Source organism: Polistes canadensis, unplaced genomic scaffold (genome assembly GCF_001313835.1).
Source record: "Polistes canadensis isolate GaletaPanama2010 unplaced genomic scaffold, ASM131383v1 scaffold_29, whole genome shotgun sequence".
Classification (NCBI taxonomy): domain Eukaryota; kingdom Metazoa; phylum Arthropoda; class Insecta; order Hymenoptera; family Vespidae; genus Polistes; species Polistes canadensis.
The window spans coordinates 937413-961167 of record NW_014569576.1 but is presented as its reverse complement, the minus strand read 5'-3'; the positions used below and the strand labels follow the sequence as shown (position 1 = coordinate 961167).

The 23755-nt window shown below is 32.1% G+C and overlaps 2 protein-coding genes across 2 annotated transcripts; both read right to left on the bottom strand.

The window, feature by feature from the left end:
* Nucleotides 1-1900: 1900 nt before the first annotated feature.
* On the bottom strand, nt 1901-4558 carry LOC106784036. The gene is made up of 11 exons (XM_014743126.1): nt 4469-4558; nt 4266-4350; nt 4070-4182; nt 3921-3975; nt 3740-3840; nt 3466-3615; nt 3303-3375; nt 3053-3204; nt 2613-2853; nt 2408-2548; nt 1901-2043 (listed from the first exon to the last, which is right to left on the bottom strand). Exons 1-11 carry the CDS (start codon nt 4556-4558, stop codon nt 1901-1903), a joined length of 1344 nt encoding a protein of 447 aa, XP_014598612.1.
* A 15967-nt stretch (nt 4559-20525) lies between these two features.
* On the bottom strand, nt 20526-23034 carry LOC106784035 (NAD kinase 2, mitochondrial-like). Its single transcript, XM_014743124.1, has 5 exons — nt 22775-23034; nt 22349-22699; nt 21193-21280; nt 20863-21121; nt 20526-20755 (listed from the first exon to the last, which is right to left on the bottom strand). Exons 1-5 carry the CDS (start codon nt 23032-23034, stop codon nt 20526-20528), a joined length of 1188 nt encoding a protein of 395 aa, XP_014598610.1.
* Between the last annotated feature and the right edge of the window lie 721 nt (nt 23035-23755).

The following is a 23755-nucleotide window of genomic DNA, read 5'->3' as shown; positions in this document are numbered from 1 at the left end:
CCCCACAAGGCATTAACCTCGATCTCTTACGATCTCCCGAAGACCATCGACCTCGTCTATGCCATCGTTATCCTGCTTGTCCTCGTCATTCCTGTCGACAACGACGATGCTACTCTTGTCAGCAAAAAAGGTTTTCTTTTTTATTTATATACAATATTTTTCAAGAGGTATTATTATATCTATTAATCAATTTTTTTTTTTAATATTTGAACGAAACCTACGATGACATTGATATTAATTGAAATGTTGATTATGCAACGACTCCGAGATGGCTAACGAACGATTAATATTTATTAGGATGAATCAAAAGTTCGTGACATTTATTGTGTTGTTTCTCGGATAATGCAATTTTTGTTGAAGTCAATAAAAATTACTTTATATGCAAGTGAAATATTAATTTAAACAAAAAAAAACACACGAACGTTTGGTTCACCCTAATAACTACTTTTTTTTTCTTTTTTATATTTCAATTTTAAATCAATAATAGGAAAAAAAAGTATATTCCATTGAAAAAAGAACAAAAATAAGATCGAATAAAAACACACATCGGTTTCATAAGAAATGCAAAAAAAAAAAAAAAAAGAAAAGAAAACTTAATAAACAAGAAAGAAAATAATTCAAATCAATTAGAGAAAGTAGTCTCTCGTACGTACACCCCGACACGAGATAGATTTTAAACACAATTACGAAAGATCTATACGAACGTTTCTTTCTCTTTTTTCTTTCATCCCCCGCTCCCAACCCTCCATTGCTCCGTTTTCTGTCCCTTCAAAGCGAAAGGATTTCTAATTTTCTCCCGGTTGGTTGCACGTGCACGTCTATTCTTGGTAATCGTCGAAGTTGTTCGTGGAAAGATCACCACGAGAGGATACGAATTTGTAGAAAGAAGGAAGGGGACGAGGAAGAGGAACATGAGAACGTAAGATTTATTGATCACAAGGATTCGATATCCATTCTCATGGAAAAGTATAAATCGAGAGAAGCGTTGGATATAACCGAGGATAGAAAAAAAAGGAAAAATCGAGCCAAGGGAAAGGAAAAAATCGGGAATCGTAATAACGAGGATTCGCAAATTTCTAGAATTCTCGTTAGCGAAAACAGAAAGGATTGTAGTAATATGGAAGTCTTAGAAAATTCTAAGAGTTGCGATCGCTGTAGATGCCATGAAAATCGTCTAAGGTGGAAAAGGGAGGAGGAAAAGGTACTTTTGCTAGAGGAGGAAAAGGATCAAGAGAAGAAGATTCTGCTGCTCGATGATAGCCGTAATCGGATTCGTGGCGAAGGCGATTTCTATCGTAGGAAGAAGAAGCCACCCCGATCGAAATTCGGAGTACCCTGGAGACATACCTTTTGACGACCCTAACCCCATATACCAGTTAAATTTTCTATACACATGCTTCTTTTTATATCTTCCTTCTTTCTTTCTTTTTTTTATTATTATATCCAATTTTTATATATACGTATAGGATTTTTATGTCAAACCTTCGTTGTTGTTCTATGGTATTTACATTATATATTTCATTTATTTGAAACATTTCCTTTTTATGATATCCTTATAGAACTGATTAATAATATATATGTATTTTATATCTTTTGTAATCCTTTGTATTAGATTATTATTATTATTATTATTATTATTGATATTACCTTAAAGTAATTCCAGTAAAAAGAATAATCAAAAGTTACGAAATTCGATCAGTTTTTCACTTTATTGGGCTTTAGTAAAACTGTTTTCGGTACTATTTAATGGCGCTTTTAAAAATTCTACTACAAGCATCGGTCCTGCAAAGTTAATGATCGTGGCAACAGTTAATAAAACTCACGGTTAAGAAAAGTTCGGTGCTTACTTTGCAAACGTTACCGGAGTACCGGTGGAAATTATCGAACGTGGCCACTTACATTAACCTGCCGTGTCGTTTGCAGGAGTGGCCTCGTGGGGCATTTCTTGTTCTTCCTCTTGTTCTTCCTCTTGCTCTTCATCTCGTTCTATTTTTTCCTCCGCCACGTTACGACTTTCAACGTTAATCGACTCACCAGCTGGATCTAAGCCGTATTCGACTTTTAGTTTCACGCTTAACGTTTGCTTTTATTTCAACTTTTCTACTTTTTTTTTCGTTATATCTATGTCTATCTGCTCTGTATTTGTGTGCATGTGTATGCTTCTAAAAAGCTTTTCCGTTAATGAAATGCGAAACTTTGAAATTGTGTTCTACCGATTGTAAGAAATGAAAAATATTAAGATACTTTCTGGATTTTAAAAGATTTCAAATGTTCTAAGTAACAATATTTAAAAAATATTATATTAATACGTTTGACACAAGATATGAAAAAATATTGTTAATAATTTCGAGCCGTGTAGTTGTTGATTTATATTGTAAAATATATTTTTTGCCTAAATTTTAATTACCTTTGATCGAAATTTCGTCATCTTCAATTTTTGACGTTTCCGATGACTCCATCATCTCTTCTTCTTCTTCTTCTTCAATCGTTTCGTCCAATCGTATCGTTTCTACAATCTCAGGTTTCGTATCCGTTTCTTCTTCGTGTTCTTTTAATTAATTCAATTAACATAGAAAAAAGAAAATCCGATTATCTTTATTCGTGATATCTACCTTTCATAGAAACTCTTGAATGTTTTAAATGATCCTTATACATTTGTTGAAGTAATTTACTAGCTTTTTCCATATCTTCTCTCGTACCAAATTTTTCTGGAATGTCATCGCGCGAAATAACTTTGTCGAAAACATTTTGACGTAAAACGTCAAGAATGCCTTCTACTACAAGAGACCTTGAGGAAATCACCTTTTGAACACTGAGAAAACCTTTCCTCATACGATGCTTGTTGTAAGCTTTCTGACGAGGATTAAAGGATTATTAAAACACTCATTTTATTTTCCTTCTATACGTAGGGAGATTATTACTTTTATATTATTAATTAAGATGAATATTAAATGTAAAACATTTCAATAGAGATTATATTGTTATTTATAAATAACATAAGATATATTAGTATACTTCAATTTAAAAGCTAAATATTATAATAAAAGATTACTTGGATGACCCTAGCAGCATTGTTAGCAATTTCAAAACTCAAGTTTGAATCCTCGTATATCATTTCCAACCATGCAACAGCTTGTACGGTTTGTCCAGACTCGATGGTAAAACCATGCGTTTTCTTCTTTTCTTTCTTGCTTTTCATTTTAACTGAAAATCACGCGATACTAACGTTAACTTTTCTGTTATATCTTTTTCCTTTTTTCTTTTTTTTTTTTTTAACCACGACGATTCCTTCAATTTCTCACATGTTTTTCCCTCCGTTTCTTTATTCATTTGCATTCTTAAATTTCTATTTGTATAATATCCACGATAAGCTGTCTATATTAAAACAGATAAATTAATTTTACGAAAGATATCATTGTGATACTAATTAGAAAAAAAAAAAAATAAAATGTTATAAAAATATACTTCAATTATTGGTAAAGATCTTGTTATTTCTTCCTCTGGGACATTAGATTTTTTCAAAATATTCATAGTATTCATTAATGCTCTCTGCCATTGAATTTTTCCTTGAGATTCAGCGAGTAACATTCTGGCACGATGGCCACGAAAAGCTGCCTAATATATATCAAAGATCAAAAATAATTCTTCCTTTTTCCTGTACTTTTTTCTCTCTTACTATAATAATGTGTGTGCATAAAATAAAAGAAAAAAAAAAAAACGAGCAAATAATATTGATTACTTGTATAATCGTGGCAGCTTTGTCAGCTTGTTCAATATCAATTCCGGTAGCATGAAAAATATCTCTCAAAGAAATCCTCGATTTTTCGTCCAATTTTTCATCTGAATTTCCATATATATCATTAATTATTATATACGAATATTAATAAAATGAATGAAAATTATTTAATTATATTTTGCACCTTCGCATGTATTCTGTCGACCATCGATGATATCCAAATACGTACGAAATGCTTTCTAAATACAATCGAAAAGAATAAGATTATATACTCCGATTACTTGGACGTCTTATTAATATATATATAAACTAATAAATAATTATAATTAATACTTGAATTCTCGGTGCTGCTGCAGCAATTTGTTCTATGCTCAAACCAGTTCGATAAAGTATACTCATTATCGTTTGACTTCCTTTTAATATATTATTTACGACTTTAACCGCGACTATAAATACAAAAACGATAACAATTAATTAATTCATTTAATCGATAGAAAAAAAAGAAAAAACTAAAATCAAGTTTATCAACCTTTAGCATTTTCACGAGTAATCAAAAGAACATCCATGTAATCGGCAATGAATGAATAAATTTCTCTTGGCTGTGATCTCAGAACCTTCAGATTGTATAAATATTTTGAAACATGTTGTTTATCGTTGTATTATTGTAAAAATAAAAATCTCTAAAAAAAAGATAAAAAAAAAAAAGGGAAAGAAAAGATATTGTGTATACACCTCGCGTGTAATGTCGGTACAAAGCTCACGTAATCCTTCGGGGACTCTATAGACGTGTTTGGCGCCGTGTTTCTGAAGCGTAACATCCATTTTTATGGCTGCTGTTCTGGGCTCTCTCTTTCTCCTCTCTTTTACTATTTTTTCTTTTTTTTTTCTTTTTTTTCTCTCTCTGTTTTTTTCTTTTTCAGATTGATCTTTTATAGCCTCAAATTGACGAATCCGTTTGTCGTAGAATTTGTCACGAAGTCAAACACGCGCAACTCGATTTTCAAACCTTTCGCATTTAATTCACAATTAGGTACGAACCAAACTTCGCTTTTAATCGTTCGCAATACGAATTAATTAATATCGATATAGTCATAACGAATTAATTAATATCGAAATAGTCATAACGATTGATTTTTATATATTATCAGGCTTTCAATCTCACGTTTAAAAGTACGTATGATATGTAAAGAATTTTTGGTTATTGTTTTTTTTGTTTCTTTTTGACTCGGACAAAATGAACTATCGATAACTATCGTTCAATCATATTTCTCTCTATTTTATATAAGGTTAAGAGTAAAGCTTTGTAGACACACTCAAAAGATACGATATTCGTAATTTCAAAGAATGAGGTGCTTTATATGTTGATTTTATATTTTTCTTGAGTACGGCATAGAACAGATAAAGGTCCTTAAAGGAATAAAAAGGGACTACAAATCTTTACGTAAAAAGAAGTAAAAATAAAGGAAAAAGTGTTACATTTTTATGAACCTTTTTTTTTTTGTGATTCCTCGAGTTACACATAAGATATCATGCAAATTTGTTTACTATCAAGAATCACATTGAAAAAATATCTCGAAGTAAAGAGAGGAAGCAGATTTGTTATTATTAATCCTTAATTTTTGCGTTTGGTTTTTTTTGCAGCAAATGAATATTTATTTTGAAACAAAATTATTTAAAAATAGGATTTTAAGTTTAAAATATTTTCAGCTCGGTTCTCTGTGACCCAATATGTTATCGGATAAAGGCCAACATATACATATAAAGGCAGTAACATATACAAAATATAATTAATTTACAAATATATAATACATACATAGTAGAAAATACTATGTGGATTACAATTTTATTCTTTTCAAGAATATTTTTTGATGAGGTACGTTACGTTCTTGACATACCTTTTTTAAATGAAATAAAAAAGGAAACAAAATTCGACGTTTCCTTTACAAAACAAATCCATCAAAAATCGAATAACAAAAATAATTAATTTTGGAATTAGATTAACAAAAATTCGTATCACGGTAAACGATAAGAATTTTAATTGAAATTGAGCTCGTATTACGTTAAATTGTATCTCGATATTTTTTTTAAGTTCTTGTGACTCTGTTTAAATATATTATTATATTAGAATATATAGCGTTTGATGTTATCCATGTAAAAGAGAAAACGGAAAGAGAGAAAAAGAGAGAGAGAGAGAGAGAGAGAGAGAGAGAGAGAGAGAGAGAGGGAGAGAAATCAACTGGTCGGTCGTTGAGAAGAGACGAGCGTTAAATTTTATCGCGTTTCGACGAAAATTTACACCACGAACGTTTCTACGAAACATTGTAACGCATACAGCGAGACATTATTAACGGTCTGGTGATCGTAACTTCTGGGTAATTCCATTAGAGACGGAATAAAGTTGTATGTGCAATGTTGAAAGATAGAAAGAGAGAAAATGATAGAAAGAGAATCATCCTGACGAAGATTGTCTCGGTTCGATGAGTAAGTTAAAAAGCTGTTTCTATTATTTATGCAATAGAATATACCATTAACAAGTGTTATAGATGTTGAATCTATTATTACCCTATTGTTATATTTAACTCATTGTCAATTCGTATAACTTTTCAAAGTAAGATTTTATGTATAACGAGATTTATACTGAAAGTGAGTATTGAAGTATTATATAAAATACGATTATGAGTCAATGATTTATCAAATGGATTACTTTTCGACAGAATAAAAAGTCAAGAAAATAGATAAAATTATTTACATTCTTGTATCATTAACCAGAATTTTATGCCATTGACAAAATCAGATATTTAATGAGATATTTTTTTTGAAATATTCAAGATATCTCCTTTAGCAGAGTTTTTAGGATAGCTATCCATCGATCGTACGTCTATAAAAATCGATCATGAACGAACGAACGAACGAATGAACCATGATCGTTCACATTTTACTCACTATAGTAGTTCTTTCGTTCTTCATTTTCCTATTATCATCGCGTGAGTAACTTACATAATTCATATCAAACATAATCATACCTGTTATCATGCGATCATCTATTAATCTTGTTATACTTTCTTTGCTAACTTCGAGAATTTATTATTTTCAATAATGTGTTTGTACAAGGTCACGTTTATTTAGAAATTTTTAGAAAAAATCGATTATTCATAATTATGACTTTTTAAATGTCCCTGTAATCGATCATAAACCTAAAGATTCCATTAGTGCTTTGTAACTAACTCATTAGCGTAACGAGTACAAATTATTCTAATCTATTGAGCTATTAGAACGATATCTAACTTATTGGTGGTTATTATCCTATTTGCTGGTAAATCACATTTATCGTTAGATAATACCGTATAGATTTCGATATATGTCATATTGCGTCCAGCATTATATTGATTCAACACGTATTCATATTTAATTATTATATATAGATACGTACTAAAGAGGAAAATCGATAAAATTTACAGTATAATTTCGTATAAAATTACATTTTTTTCTTGTGCAATTATTCAATTAGTAGAAAATAATTTTTCTAGTAAAAAAACCTCCGACCAGGAGGCAATTGAAAGGATCACGTTTTGATTTTGATCCTTTAAGTCAAGAAGGTCCACTACTTCATTCGGATTTTTATGAATCACCAGAGTTTCGAGATCTCTTAAAAGATTTAGAAGATCTTCTCCTCCTGGTAGAAAGGCACTCGTCAGAAGAATGGCTTCCAGATATGAACGATGATAAAATTAAAAGACCACAACAAGATTAAGAACCTGTTCTTAGATCCAAATCTGACGATGGAAACAACGAAAATAATTCTGAACGAGAATGCAGGTAGTTAAAAAATAAATATAATAAGCATTTAAAATGTATTCTATTTATAATGAACATTTTATACTTGTATATATTAATTTTTGTTGCACGTTAATCGCATAACCGACGAGTTTTAACTTGGGAGTAAAAAATGTGTATCAAATAAATTAAAAATGTGGCTGCTGTGATCACAGAGACAAAATTGACTGCGTTATGCAAGGGTGTTTAATAATAAATGAACAAATTTTTTTTACATTCAAAGGATCATGTAGATTTGTATATTTAAATTAAATGTCGAGTTTGAGGGGTTGGGCTCGTTTTGTCAGATTAGTCTGAAGGGGGTACATAGGGTTAAAAAATGAACGTCCCCTTTCTTTTTCATCTTCGATGTTAACCTAGATAAAAATAACATTTTGTATTATTCAATCAAACCCCTTCGGTTTGGAGAATAGTTACCAAGCACGGAGTTATTTTTTCGTGGAAATGTTTAACGAGCACTGTGCTATCGTTATCATGCCAAGCCTCGACGAAGAATCGCGGTAGGAATCATCGCGAATAACACGCGAATAAGCGGTTTGCAATAATTAATCAGCCGCGCGTGCGGCTTACGTGTAATTTGCAGACCGCCGAGTCCCACGGGTGGATGTATTCTGCCTAAACAACCTGACGGTGGCCTGCAGTACGAGTTGGGTGGATGCGGTAAAGCCTTGTAGACTGAAAGCAGGCGATAAAGTCCCTAGGAGTAGTATTCTCACTTACTCTTGTAATGGTAATTACGTGCTCAGTGGGGAAACACCATCGCAACGTATGCGTAAATGACGAATGGCACTAACCGCCTCCTACTTGTCAGAGTAAGTGATCAAACTATTATTAACGCCATTGTTGGAACGATTTCCTTTTGCGCGTCTATCTTATTTAATTATATAATTAACTTGAAAAGATTTTATAACCAATATAGATACCAAAGCTTTCTGTTAATATAATAGAAAAATACGTAAATAGCGCAGATGAAGTTAAATAGTTAAATATTATTTTCCATTGACCGTAACGCGTTAAGAAACGCTTTCAACTCTGGAAAGTATTACCGTGGATAATCTCGTGTACTTATCAGGAAGAAACCGTATCGTGCGATGAAAACAGTCAAGAAGACCAGGAACACGAGCAAAGCTCTCTTCTCTCTTTCTCTCTCTCTCGTGTAAACAATCTTATAATTTACCACCCACAGACGACCCAGTCTATCGAGGGAGATCGTCTACCTCGACGATGCTCTTTGAGATGGTAGAGAGAGAGAGAGAGAAAGAGTCTTCTTCAGCAGCTTGCCAGGTAATTTACCTTCCAGACAGATATATCTTTCCTGTTTATCTTGGAAAATATGTTAATCCTAATAAAAGTCCTTTCAGAAATGGTGCTTCACTTGTATTCTCGAATTCTCTTTAGAATGTGAGACGAGTAAATCTCATAGTAATATTCTCATTTAATATTGTTAATAGTTTCCTTCGCAAAAGTCGTCATTTTCTTTTTCACCATGCACACGTTCTTATCTATTTGAGAGAAAAAAAAGAAAAACAAACATACAACAATAGTTTTGTACAAATATATGCGTTTGAATTTTAATAAGCAACGATCTTGTAGTATACTAAGTAACTATGTTATATATTGTATAATTTAAACGAAAAGAGAATGGGTGAGAAGAAAAATAATGGGAAAGGAAGAAAATAGAATTTAGTTAGATACTTCGTTGATAAATTTTCCATTCCAGTCGCGCGCATTGTTTCTATGACGAGAGGTATTCGCCAAAATCGAGGACGAGTCTCACGCTACTATGTTGCCGTCGGCAAGCATTATAGAAGTTGGGAAGCTCGAGAGAACTATGTTCAGAAAGCAACCACCGAGAAAATCATTTTGCCTGACAGTTACATCGGTGCTAGAGGAAATTACGTTCAAGATATAGTCCTGCTTAAATTGGTGAAGCCTTTCGAGTTAACCAGTCTTATATTAGTTAAACCGATATGCCTTGATTGGGATAACATTTCATGGGATACATTTTACGAGAGAAAACAACTAGAGAATTGGAGAATTCGTCAAGATAATTTATTTATAATTAATTATTTTCAGTACTTAAAACTCGTAAGATATTTTTTTTCTTGTGCATTATTTTTGTTTGTTTGTTTGTTTGCTTGAATATTAGATTATAGGTTTGAATAAATAATAAACAACGGAAATTTTTCAAAAATATAATTTACCCTACTTATACTGTAATCAATGTTCGTATTCCGTGTCCGATGACTTCGGTGGTTAAATTACTACTGACAAATTCTGCGCAGGATATTTATTATAAATATTAAATTAATTAACTATCTTAAAATGACAACGTATTTTCGCTCGATAATTTCGATAAATATCGACTGTAATATACTCGATAAAGTTCAATTGTAATATTTCATTACGAATATCGCTTTGTTATAACGTTATTAATATGGTTCTTCAATATCTTCGCAACAATTCGTAATAAAAATGAAATTGCATAATTAATCGCATGCGTCGATTATAATATAGTCATGATAATGGTTTCGTCGATCAAAGAAAGAGAGAGAGAATCGATAAATAATAATTAATTATATTCATTCGTTAATAACTTTGAGAGAACGGTTTTTCCTTTTTTTTTTTTAATTATTTTGTAAAATAATTCCTTTATAATTATTTATTATAATATTAAGATTATATCTCGTTATATATATAGACTTATATTTAACACTTGGTATTATACTTCACATTTCATATTTAAATAAGATATATTTAGACGACAGCAAGTGTGCCACTTAATTAAAGAGATATTTGATTTATCTGAGTTTGTGTCAGGTAGACAATGGCGGAGAGACTTTGTTTTGAGATGCATGGAATTTGGTATTTTCGTGGTGCCGTTAACGTAATGGAAGATAACTATGATTATGACTCTTACGTTGGGTTCACCTATGTCAGCTACTTCCGTGATTGGATATGATCCATCTATTTAACGAATTAATGTTTCTAACTACACATAAATCTTAATGAGATCGTATCAGAATTTGACAGGGTACTGATAAGGTTTAAATCAATTATATTTATATCTAGATGCAGGAACGGAAAGGAGAGAGAGTGAGTGAGTGAGATAGAATAATGAAGTTCTTGATAGAATATTATAATCCATTTCATAGTCAAAATTACGAATGAGGAAAGTTGCTTTCTTAGATAAGTAGACATGTTATTCGCGATCGCGTATTATAATATTCTTACTTTATAATTATAATCGTATTAATTTTCTATAAGAAAAAGTAATATATAAATAGACGCATACGATGTTATATTTAATTATTATTTGATAATTAACGTTCCTTATTTGAACAATGACATTTTATTTGCGAATATATAAATTATTTCATAATTAATACTTTTATAATGACTTGTCGGGAAAATTAAATAAAATATTATACATTTTGTGTGTAAATATTTTAAAGGATGGTACTATGATAATAAAATTGCTTAAAATAACATTGTTTCTTTTTTCGAGAGAGTATTTATTTTCGAGAAATAGAATAAAACGTTTGAACTATCGTTTATATAAAATAAAACATTTCTCGTTAAAATTGTTGTTAAGAATTGTTACGATCTGTCACATTTCTGATGGTAAACGTTATTTTCGACGCTTATATATTATCTCGTGACGATAAACAATCTTAATCACAGTGTTTTTATCTCCATTTGTTTTTTTTTTCTTTTTTTTTAATCAAATTTTCGTGTATGTGAAAAATTTGAAACGAATGCAAGAAATGTGCAATAGTTAAAGTTCGTAACGTAATCGACGACGATGCTCTATTTTTCTCCCCCTTTCCCCGTACCTGTCCCCCCTACCACTATCCCGTATGATATTTTTTTTACTACACTCCCCGAGTTTCTATCCTATTTCGCAAAGTCGAATTTGCTAACAATACGACGAGGAATAAAACCGCATCGGTTTGTCGTTCGCACTATCCGACAGAAATCTAAATTAGTAACGTATCGTTATTTATAACTGCTGATCTCTATATCGGTATTCACAATGTAGAGTCACTCACAAACTTTTTCTCCAATCGAAAATATCACAAGCGTTTTCCCCATAGGTAGTTTCCAACTTGTATCGGGATTATCTTCGATTTTATCGATATTCCATGATCGAATTTGTTTTATGAGCTTATATCCATTCCGTTCTTTTTTCCCTCCCCTTTCCACCCCTTTCGCTATAGTAAATAAGGTTCCACGGCTTTTGTATCGATGGATGGTACAACAATGTTTTCCTTTTTTTTTTTTTTATCCATTTTATCGACTTAATATTATTGTTCATTAATAGGATGTAGCAATTTATTCGGTAACATTTTTAAACTCACAAATATATCGTTTGATTTATAAAATAATTATATTACACTTATTGATATTCTTCGAAATAATCATCATTATTTTCGACGAAATTGATAGATTTTTATTAAGTTATTTGTCCAAATTTTTTGACTAAAAGAAGAATGCAATGAATTTAATATCATGATAACAAATTAATTTCTACATTTAATATTTCCTTATTCTTCCAAACAATAAATATATTAATCGTTATTTCGTTATTAAGTAATTGAAATTATAATAGATGTCTAATGCGTATACGTTTTATCAACATGTAATATTAATTATCGATCTGAGTGGTTAATTAGTTAATCAAACGAAGCCCTGAAGTTGCTTAAATCCATACTCAGAATCGTAGCAAGCATAATTTAGTAACGAAGTTTAATCAATGGACCCCTTGATGACGTGATGTACACAATTTATTAGAGCTGAATTATTGGAGGATATTTCCTGGTAGGAGTTACGTCATTTTATAGGATTTGCGAACGTATGTATCACCTATGTATTTGAATCGTATTATTCGCTAATATATGCACATATATGTTTGTTTCTGGAAGGATCGCATTTCCACTTTGTATGATTCATGCGTTAATAGGATGCGTAAGTTTACTTGCCGGTAAACACGTAACACGATTGACAAACTTAGAATAGTTTCGAGGATTTCTCTGTTAATTTTAGATATTAATTATTCGAACCTTTTAGAAATGGTTACACGCTATACATTAACATTAAAGTGGATCAATGAATTTTACACATATACAAAGATAATTAATAATTATATAATTGCGAAAACACTTTAATCACTTTCCCGTAATAAATCTATAAAAATGAAAATTGATCATGCGTTAGGTGCATTTCATTTTCCCATTAATTAACGATTAATTAATTAACACGGGCGCACACTAACAAGAAACAAATTTTTTCCAGTTTTTTTCGTTATACGTTAGAATAACGCGATGGTTGATTTTTTACATCATTGCGATACGGTATCTCCTGTAACGAATAATTAATTAATTAATTTCTATGCACCGTGAGACATTTTATTTTTCAACTAATCACATTTAATATAATACAATATCATGATACTAAATACTAAATTAAAAGAAATATCAAGCAAAATATAAATCCTTAACGAATTAATATTCTAATACTCTTACGAAATGAAAGAACGTAAATACTATACTTTTTGAAAAAGGTTAATACAGTAACACTCAAAGAGATAATGTATTATCTTGCTTAATTGGTCCTTTCAATAGTCTAGTTCAGAATTCCCGAGTATTACTACTACTTTCCTAATGCGTTCTAGATCCTTTATCTTCTACTTTAAAATCCCCAGCCCCCTCCAGCCCCGTAACCTCTTCGTTTCTCAGGAGTAGCTTCAACCACGCGTGTGTTCCTCTATTCCACCACCTGTGCAACATGCCTTGTGCATCGTTGTCGAGAGGGCTGCTTTGCTACACTCGAGGAATTTTAATTTCGCTCCAACGTGTAAACACGCTAGCGCCAATTTATTTCACCACCGGGAGTGGTAAGAGGGGGGAAAGGGGAAAAGGGGGGAGCGTTTTAAAGGATACCGTGCATTCTCTCTCTCTCTCTCTCTCATTCTCTCATTCTCTCTCGTTCGTTTTCTTTTTCCTTCGTATATATTTTCTCTCTTTCTATACTTTTTTCTCTCTCTCTCTCTCTTTCTGTTTCTTTCTCTCTATCTCTTTCGTTCACGGTACCGCCCTCATTCAGCTTTCGCTTGGCGATTTACGACGATGCGGAACAGCCCTGGGGGCTTCGAAAAAATAAAAAGAATAAAAAAAAAAAAAAACGGAAAAAGAAAGAAAAGCTTTCGTAGACGTGAAAAGAAGTCGAAGGTAACACCGCGGAAAAGTGGCTATTTTGTATCTGCGGTAGTTAGACGGAAGATTAATGTTCCGCCAAATGTATAGAATTATCTTTTGATTCCTCTCTCTCTCTCTTTCTCTCACACTTTCTCTCACTCTCACTCTCACTCACTCTTTTCGTTCTATTCCCGATAAACCCGATTTTTTTCTCTCTCTCTCACCGTTCTTTCCTTTTCTTCGATGTTTGTCATGAAAATCGGGGTCGAGATACGAAAGAAGAACTTTTTTTTCTTTTTTCTTTCTATCAGTTTCTACTCTCGATAATAATAATAATAATAATAATAATAATAATAATAATAATCTCAAATCAGGAATAAGCCGAGCTCGCGTATACAATTTAGGTTTTTTCTTGTTTTCTCTTTCCTTTAACAAATTTCTTTCTTTTTATTTTTCAAATAAACTTAATAACGTAGCATTAAATTTTTTAATTATCGTTCAACACGCGAGAAAGTTTATTAAACTCTCGAGTATTTTCAAAGCTAATTGTGGTATTATAACGTGGACCCGATACTTTACTTTATCGATAATTGTGTATGCGAATGATCATTTATTAGCTAGCAAATTTGTCAAATCCCAAGTGGCAAGCTACATATTTGGATTTACATACGTGTAATGTATATTTGTATACGATAACGATTAATCTAACATCCATAAGGATTCTTGATATAATAAAATGTGTTTCTTGATTATAAATGATGCACGAAAGATATATAATATATACAAATAATAAAATTGCTTTATCTTATGATGACTATCTCGTAAAAAGATTTAAATATATAAGAAAGATTTATATATATATGCCTATACTTTGTGTTATTTTTATTACGACATTGAATTACGACAAATTATTAAACGAAATCAAAGTACGCTAATTAAGAATGAGATCTTACGTTCGAGTTTAGTACGGATCAAAAGTCTCACCGCTCATTGTGTTTCCATGATAAAAATTGCGAATTAAAGCTGCGAAGAGAACTTATAAGGGTTGACGATTTTCCTTAAAAAGAAGAAAAAAAAAAAACAAAGAAGAAACTTTTATTATCGTCAAAATATATATTTGAAAATGGTATTGCGTAAGAAAGATAAAAGCGTTTTGTCATCTTTAATTGCTATTACAGAATAACCGGATCAAAAGTCTCAAAAGACTCGTAACAGTTCGAAAGAAGGTACAAGTATATACTCGGTGATAATTTAACTCAACCTTTACAAGGAGTCTCTATCTCTCTCTCTCTCTCTCTCTTTCTGTTTCTTTCATTTCCTTTCTCTTTTTCTCCGTAGATCTTATTCTTTTGTGAAATCCTTTAATAGGAATTCTCAGTGATGACTGTAAGGTGACTTAACTGAGTTATAATGTTATTATACTTCGTGAAACCGAGAGAACTCTTGATACGATGCAAAGAAGAGGAACATAAAAGGAAGAAGGATAAAGAGAGAGAGAGAGAGAGAGAGAAAGAGAGAAACAAAAGAAAACAGAAAAAATAAAGAAACGAAGAGGAAGGGAATAGGAGAAAATTTATTTTGAATAGTAGAAGATGCTAGAATCGATGTAACTTACGTGGCTTGCTTCTTCTTACGAGAATACGAGCTTCTTGGAAATATTTATGAAATTACTTAGAGCTTCTAGCTTCTGAGAAATAGAGAGAGAACGGGAGAGAGAGAAATAGTTTCTTATTCCTTTTCTTGATCGACAAGGAGGAAGAGAGATGTACAAAGAGAGAGAGAGAGAGAGAGTAAGAAAGAGAAAGGGAAGATTCATCTCGCGAATGCGATGATCCTTTTGTTTTTCGAGAAAGAAAGCCGGGATGATCCTAGGTAAGGATTCTCTCGTTTACGGATTATAACGAGAGAGAGAGAGAGAGAGAGAGAGAAAGAGTGAGAACATCGAACTATCTTTCTTATCGTTTTAAATTCTTTCTCATTTCGACGAAATAAGAAAGAATATTATTGATAATTTTTCGCGCTTTATAAAGATTCTTATTTAATATGATGATCACACACGAAATCTCGAATAATTTATTATTTTTCGACAAGATTTTTTTTTACTTTTCTATTAACCGAATTTCCAGATACGGGTTATATAATAACAGGCGAATCGTTTTCTTTTTTTTATCGTCGTACAAGAAAATAGAAACGAGTCGGTGGCAACGAAAGATATACAAAAAAAAAAACAGGAAAGAAAATAAATAGTAAAAAGAGAAAACAAAAGAAGAAGAATAAGAAGAAGAACACAGCAACGAACGATAATCCGAATGTTATTTCGAAAAAATAGGGAGGAAATTGGGTTCTTTTGGCGTACGTGCAGACGATGCAAACGAAAGGTAAGATAATGGAAAATCAGAAAAGAACATTGGCAAATTCCCCGGTCGGTCGCCGGTTTAAGACAGTCAAGGTGTGGAAATCTAGAATGGCAATACTTCAAATTCATTTTCCTGACAATCTCCGGCACTTACACGATGTCCCAGACCTTCGTTCAGAACCAATAAAATCAGAACTTTGTCTATGAAGAACAATATCGAAGAGATTAGGAAGAGAGGATGACAAAAGCAATGAAAAAAGAAAAAAAAAAACAAAGAAAATGAAACAGATAAACGAAAAGTTGAGAAAGGAAAAGTCTAATACCTTTCTTTATTCGAATCTGCACTCTTTTTCTCTCTCTCTCTCTCTCTCTCTCTTTTATGTGTTTGCTGAACGTTAGAGTACACTCTAGATAAGATGAAAGAAAGAAAAATAAAAAGTAAAGGAAAGACACGCAGCAATTGGGTGTATTCATTTTAATCGTTTTCCTTTGGTTCGTTCGTTTGTTCGTTCGTTCGTTTCAACGATTTGCTCTCAAAATTCATTGGACGATTCTAACGGAAAACGAGCCTTTCTATTCTATTTCGTTCAATTTTTTTTCTATTTCTTGTATTTTCCTTTCTTTCTCGTTCTTTTTTTGGCAGGGGTGGGAGAGGGTGGGAAGGAAGGAGGGGGAGGAAAGGAAAGATCTCCAACGTATAGTAGTAGGGGATTTACCTGTAAAACCATGAGGAAACATTTCGATAAGTTATCGCGTAATTATGAAGCCCATAGAAATCGTCTGTTAGAACGTTTTCTCTTTCTTTGTTAGCAATAAAGTATACAACCTAGTCGTTTCTCATCGGCTCCGGAGAAATAGAAGTCGAGAAATAGGAAAAAGGGATGAAGATTCCTTTCGGTGTCCAAAATTCCCTGATACGTGGTTTTTTCTGTTTTTTTTTTTTTTACGAATGGTACGCTACATTCATTTTTCTTTTCGAAGAACGATTACTTTATTTATCCTTCGTGATATTTTAATGTAACAATTTATACGTAGTTTATAAGTAGTATATAAAGCATATAAGTCGTGGTATAAAAATTCTTATAGAAAAAAAAAATAAAGAAAATGAGAAAGGTGCGTTGATTAAAGTGAGATGGAAAAGTGTCGTTCGTATTCAAAGAGAAAGAAAATATATAACAGTTTTTTCCTTCGTCAACCGACGGAGTTTTTCGTTTCATTTCATTTCATTTCGTTTCGTTTCGTTTCGTTTCGTTTCGTTTTACTTTTACTTTACTTTTCGGTTGCTCTAATGTAAGTATAGTTCGTATATAATTTTAATACGAAACGTAAACGCAGGAGGAACAAAGAACGTGCTTCTCGTACAAAGGCGAATGAATGAAATTACGTTCCCGCTAAAGCGGATGAATTAAAAGATCGTCGGTTTTGCGTTGTTAAGAGAGAGAAAGACAGAGACAGAGAGTGAGAGAGAGAAACGGAGGAGGAGAAGAATTTTCGTACTTCCGAAAAAGAAAAGAAAAATAAAAAGAAAAAAAAAAAAATGATATTAGCCAAACCCCTGCTCGACCTTTTTATGGTTTCTTGTTCTTATTCTTCTTCTTCTTCTACTTGTTCCCCTAACCATTTATCCGATTTCTTTGTTTTCAACGAAGCAAACCGGTTGTCCCATTTCCTCTTTTCCATTTCCTATTTTACTTCTCTCGTTCCTCTCCATCTTTCTTTCTCTCGATCTTCCCTCGGTTGGGTGCTCTATCAACCCGATTCTTCTCGGCGAATTAACGTTTCACCACGAATCCGCAAATAAATCTTGTAAGGCCGCAATTACAGTGGTCGCGGCAAGAAACTAAATCTTCGAATAACGATGCGGCCATTCCGTGGACGAGGAGGGGGGTGAAGGGTAGCAGTGGCATGCGGTTTTAACAAATTTATATCTTTCTCGTGCAAACGAGCGTAAATAGGAAAATTTGATTCTAATAAATTTCTAGAAAATCGAAAGAATCTTTCTCTTTTTTTTTCTCTCTCTCTTTCTTTTCCAGTTACCAAAAAAATAAGAAAATTTATTCCATATGTTCGATGTCAAATAATAAGAATAAGAATAATTATAAGAAAGAAATGATAAGGGCAAAAATATATTCTGACAAAAATTCATGCGATTTAGAGTAATTCATCTTTAGACGTTAACATCCAAAAGTTTGAAAAAGAATCAAGAGAAAAACGTTCAATTACGAAACACAAAGGAAAAGTTGCCTCAACGTCATCCGTTGTTACTGCTCGGCCGCAAGTTTATTTGTTCTCTGGACGATGGTTGCCTGGATAGGAGGAGGAGGCGAATCGCTATTGTTCTTAAAGATTGAGTCTTCTGGAAGGATTAATGAGAGCTCTTTCATAAATCCGATTGGAAAACCCATCTTGACTCTGTTGATGTCAGATGTCAAAAATTGTCATCTCTTTAATCTACTGTCTCTTCTATTATTATAAAATTACAAAACCTTATCTTTTTATTGTATTATACTTTTCGATATTTTATATATAAAAAGAAAAAAAGATAATAATCCTTCGAGAAGTTACTCTCAGTCAGTACTTTATTTAACACGATAACGATATTTATTTAGGTTTTATTTGAGAAATACGTTCAACCATCTTTCTTCTAAACATAAGTGACACCTTAGAGTGGGAGTACATTCAAAAGTTTTCAGAATCTCCCATTCTAGACTACCACGTGTTATTTGTTTAAAAACAAATATATATTCTACAAAATGTATAGAGAAAAAATATCTATGGAAAATTGTATAAAGCATTTATAAAAAGGAAATAATCTACTTAATCAATAAAATTTAAGATTAAAACGATCTGATTTTAGCTTTTTTCATTACTATGCAATTGTTTAAACTGATGTAGATTTTTTTTAACGTTCCTGTGCAGTGAAGACTTTGGGGGAGGAAAATTTTCATCGAAAAAAATATCACATCGATATCATTTAATATTTAAAGTATGTTAATAAGTATGAAATGCTTATACTAGTACATATATGTTTAAACAATCTGAAATATAAAGAGAATGTATTAGAATATTGAAACATAATTGTTAATTAATCGATAGAAATGTCTATTGTTGTTAAAAAGCTCGGAGTTTATGATCTATGTACCGTCCTCTTCGAAATTCGCCGTTGAACTGAGTTATTGTCCTCTAGAAATTTACTTTTATTGAAAATTGTTTATATGAATTTCCGAACGTTGCGCATGTTTATAAAGGAAATAATCTACTTAATCAATAAAATTTAAGATTATAACGTTCTGATTTTAGTATTTTTATCATTTCACCATCTTCTCATCCCATTCACCCTTTTTAAACAACAGAAGCTCGTTTCTAAACCGAGCGAGAAACTCTTTTACTGCGGTTGTTTTACGCGCTCGATCCGAAAATGTCGGCTAGCAGTTGAAGGGGGGTGTTTTCCGTCTCAAGTACCCACAACTTTGCCCTCAAAGTAGTACGAACACGAGGCACTCAGACCACCATCGTCTAGGTGACTGTGAAAAAGTAACTGTTTTCTGGTGTAAGTCTTTTTATTTCTTTTGTGGGATCGTATATGTTCTCTTTCTACGTATTTACGTATATAGGGTAAACCAATCGAATAGAAATTATACAATACAATAGTTTCTACGAAATAATGAAAAATAAGACCACAAATTTTACAAATAATAATAAATCCTTTTTTGATGATGATTTTTTGTTGTTGAAATTTATCAAATCTTTTTTGTTTTTATAGCCAATAATATTTGACGATATTATCTCGGGAGATAATCGAGAGAATCTAGAGAAGTGGTTTACCCAGATAATATACGCGTAGTATGTATAATATATATATATATATGCATATATAGGAGAGTTAAGTTATATAGGTTTAGTGTAAAATCGAGCACGAAGATCGAGAATGTAGGCGGCACGATCGAAACTAAAATTACAGAGTTAATGGAAGCCTAGACGTGGGCATATTCTTTCTTGCACTATGAACAGGGATAAAAGAAATCGAGGAGTATCTCGTTCCTTTAACACCGCCAACTTTACTCTAGAAAAGTATATGACGCTTTTCCTTCTGGGGTTAAATAAAGATTCTTATCTTGGACTTTCCCTTAGGTTTTCTCAAAGAATTTTTTCCACCCTGTTTTGTCTCGCGTTAACGAACGAGTTTCCTCTTCTAATTTACTTGCCAAATTAACTCTCGTTAGATAAGAACATTCGTGTTTTAATATATTTATAAATGTGTATTTAATGTCTATTAAAGTGTCATATATATATTTATCAATTATTCAACATTCAATATTAAAATCGTATAATTATTTTAAACGTATAATTATTTAAATCGTAATCTTTCTTATTATATATTAACGAATTTAAAATAATATTTTTATCGGATGACTAAATTTTTAAGACCGTCTTCAGAATGAATTTCAAATACAGCAGTAGTGCCGTCGTTGAATGGTAATGTAACACCTCCGTCGATAACCAAACCGGCGTCGAAACCATGAGATATAACCTTGACCTTTCGACACATTCTTCTTTCGGGGGATGATTTTGGTTTAGGCCATTTCCTCGCTCTATACAATTCACGAACCATGTAAGACATTCTCTCGTCTTCTACGTATAGATACGCAAATAATGAAATTATTTTTTTCATTGAGGAATGCTTTTGTTTTCCTTTTTTTTAAATCATTACTTTCATAAAAATATATATTTTTTCATACCTGGATCAAATGAAAGACTACGATGATAAGATTGTATTACTTTCAAAGCATCATCTTCATCGATATCCTTTCCCATAGCGATTTTAATTAATCTCTTAACAGTTTCCGGTGCTTGAAGATTCATCGAACGAAACCAACTTCGCGAACCTGAACCAGTGCATACGCATATTCCAGAACATTGTATTTTATAAACATCTTGATCGTCAACTTGAATGGTCAATGTTATCGTGCCGGTTGATAAAAATTCACCCATGTATACCTAGGAAAATAAATCTGACGAAATTTGAAGACGAAAAGAAACGAATAGTGCGAAAGTTTTTTTTTTTAAACCTCGTTTAACGCCAACCATGGTAATACTCTTCGATGAGATTCCTGAAGAAAATCTGCGAGTTTTGTTTCGTTACTTTTTACGACGATCCTGCGAACAAAAATTTCAGACACGTTAGAATAATAATTAGTGCAACAATGTGCGATAAAATGATAATTGATTTTAGCTTTGACACCGCCTGCCTGTACACCGATACAGATTCTCTTTCTTTCTCTCCTTGCGCCACATGAATATTAATTATTTTTGATGGAAAGTTTTTGCTTTATGTTTTGTCCCCTTTCGTTGTTCCCCATCGATCGTCCGATCGCGGGTATTAAAAGCCAAATCGACATTTAACGTTAGTTTACACGATACACGTTAATTACCAATATTACTGTGATTTCGATAAATACGTTCTTATATGTAATCGAAATTTAATGAGTAATTTGAAATTGCTCGTTCGATTTGCAAAAAAAAAAAGGAAAAAGAAAGAAAAAAAAAAAAAAAGGGAGCGTGAGAGCAAAAGAGGATTAACATACGAACAGCTATTCATCAATTTTCCCGTTGACACTTCGGTTAAATGTAGAATCTCATTTTGTATATCTTAATAAAGTTACCACGATATAAATAATTGTCAGTAGTTAATTCATTCTTTCTTTCTTTCTTTATTTATTTCATGCTCTTTCTTTATTTTGCCTGTCTTGCATTAAGCCATAAAATTTACGCGCGCGCATAGTTCCAAAGTTATGACCTCTTCGTAAAAGTCATAACTACGTAGACCTTGTAATTTGCAAGTTATAACTGCCAAAGTTATATAATGTGTATAAACTATAACTTGAAACTGCTTTGTGGTCGAGCAGCGAGAGCAATGAAGACGCATTACCAACGCTTTCATGAAAACACGTAATCGGTGAATACCTATTGCTTATTTTAAACTTTGAAAAGAGCAAATGGATCTTCTTAATGACCTGGGACGATGAAAAAAGTTCCTATGGGAGGGAGCGTTATCCGCGATGGACTATGAAAAAACAAATTTCATCGTTTCCTTTAACCGGAATTACGAACTTTAATGGTTTGGACTTCCTTGTGTTTTTTTGTTTCTTTTTTGATCTTTTTATTACGTATATTAAAATAAGAAATATTTGCTTATAATTCACCGAACGCGAATGATCTACTTACTCGGAATTCTTTCCATCGTCTTTATCTTTCATTAAGTCTTTTACCGATCGAGTTTTTTCATCCAAGTGATAAGGCTCATGATTAATATCCTTCCCGTACATGGTGGTTCTTATTCGACTTCTCATCAATAAATTATATCTTCCTTCTTGCAATTTTTCAAATATATTTTCAATATCTGTACAATGATCTATCGAAAAGGTACGCTGCTCGTCTATAATGGTTTTTGGATTTATACCGATTATTGCTTTTTTATTATTTTGAATTAATCGAGATGCTAAAAGGAAAGCACCATCTCCGCCGATCGAAATCACCAGATCGGCCCATTCAACGTCGTCGTTAGCATTGTTTACCCTAATTGATATTAATTCATCATTTTAATGTTTTGTTTCTTTTTTTTGTTTGTTTATTAAATAATCACATAAATACCTCTTGACCATTCTAAAGTTACATCCAATTTTCTTCATTATTTCGTTCAATTGATTTTCACAATCAATTTGCATTTCGTGTTCTTGTTTTAGAATATCCGGAGATATGCCAGATTGCAATGAAACAAATTTATCGTGAAGTTGCATTTCATCCCAATCAGGATATTTCGATCTTATAATATCCCAAAGTGTTACCTTTGTTATTCCTAAGACGCGTTTTGGTCGAAAGGGTAGACACAGCAAACGTCGAGTTAACTTCATTTTTTAATTGTCAATAATTTCGAAAGTTGGTTAGAATAACATTGATCATGATTGAATAAAGAAAAAAAAGAAAACAAAAAATAAGCAGCTAAATTCACGATGTAAAAAATTTTATATAAATAAATATATCTACGTTGAGAAAGATAGAGAAAAACTGTAAAGGGTAACGTCGGATTGGTATTTATTCCTTGTTTGCTTTAAGAGAATCTACGGAATTCAGATACAGGATTCAGGATTCTGGAATCGTGCGATCCTTAGCAGCATCCTCCGCAGTTCGAATTCCCACTACCGCAGCATTCCGAGTCGGACCGTCTTCCGGTATTTCTTGGAAAACAGCAAGTACCACCACCGCTACCGGAGCAACTGTATATTCTTCCGCAGGATTGACCACCGCATCCACCGCAAATTCGAAAGCGAAAGCCTTTGCACGTCTGGCACTTGAATCTGATATAAGAAAAACGCAAACGATGTTTCTCCTTTCTAACAAATCGGTTATACTGAGAAACGTAAAAAAATCGTTTTAATCAAATATTGTAAATTATTCTTTCTATATTTGTTTGTTTTTCAAATATAAAAAATATTGAATTTTGATATACCACTCACTGACAAGGAAGTTGTTCCTTTAATTGTATCCCATGACAACGATTGATTTCATCGGAACAAATAGGACCACCGCAAGAATTACAAAGACAATCCTTTATATCGATGCAAGGATCTATCC

Coding starts and splice junctions, on each gene's coding strand:
- LOC106784036 (XM_014743126.1), bottom strand. CDS start 4,558: ATGGATGTTACGCTTCAGAAACACGGCGCCAAACACGTCTATAGAGTC. Junction 3,976..4,069: donor CAGCAGCACCGAGAATTCAA/GTATTAATTATA, acceptor GATTGTATTTAG/AAAGCATTTCGTACGTATTT. Junction 2,854..3,052: donor ATGCTGCTAGGGTCATCCAA/GTAATCTTTTAT, acceptor AATCCTCGTCAG/AAAGCTTACAACAAGCATCG.
- LOC106784035 (XM_014743124.1), bottom strand. CDS start 23,034: ATGAAGTTAACTCGACGTTTGCTGTGTCTACCCTTTCGACCAAAACGC. Junction 22,700..22,774: donor AACTTTAGAATGGTCAAGAG/GTATTTATGTGA, acceptor AATATCAATTAG/GGTAAACAATGCTAACGACG. Junction 21,281..22,348: donor GACGATGGAAAGAATTCCGA/GTAAGTAGATCA, acceptor TTTTGTTCGCAG/GATCGTCGTAAAAAGTAACG.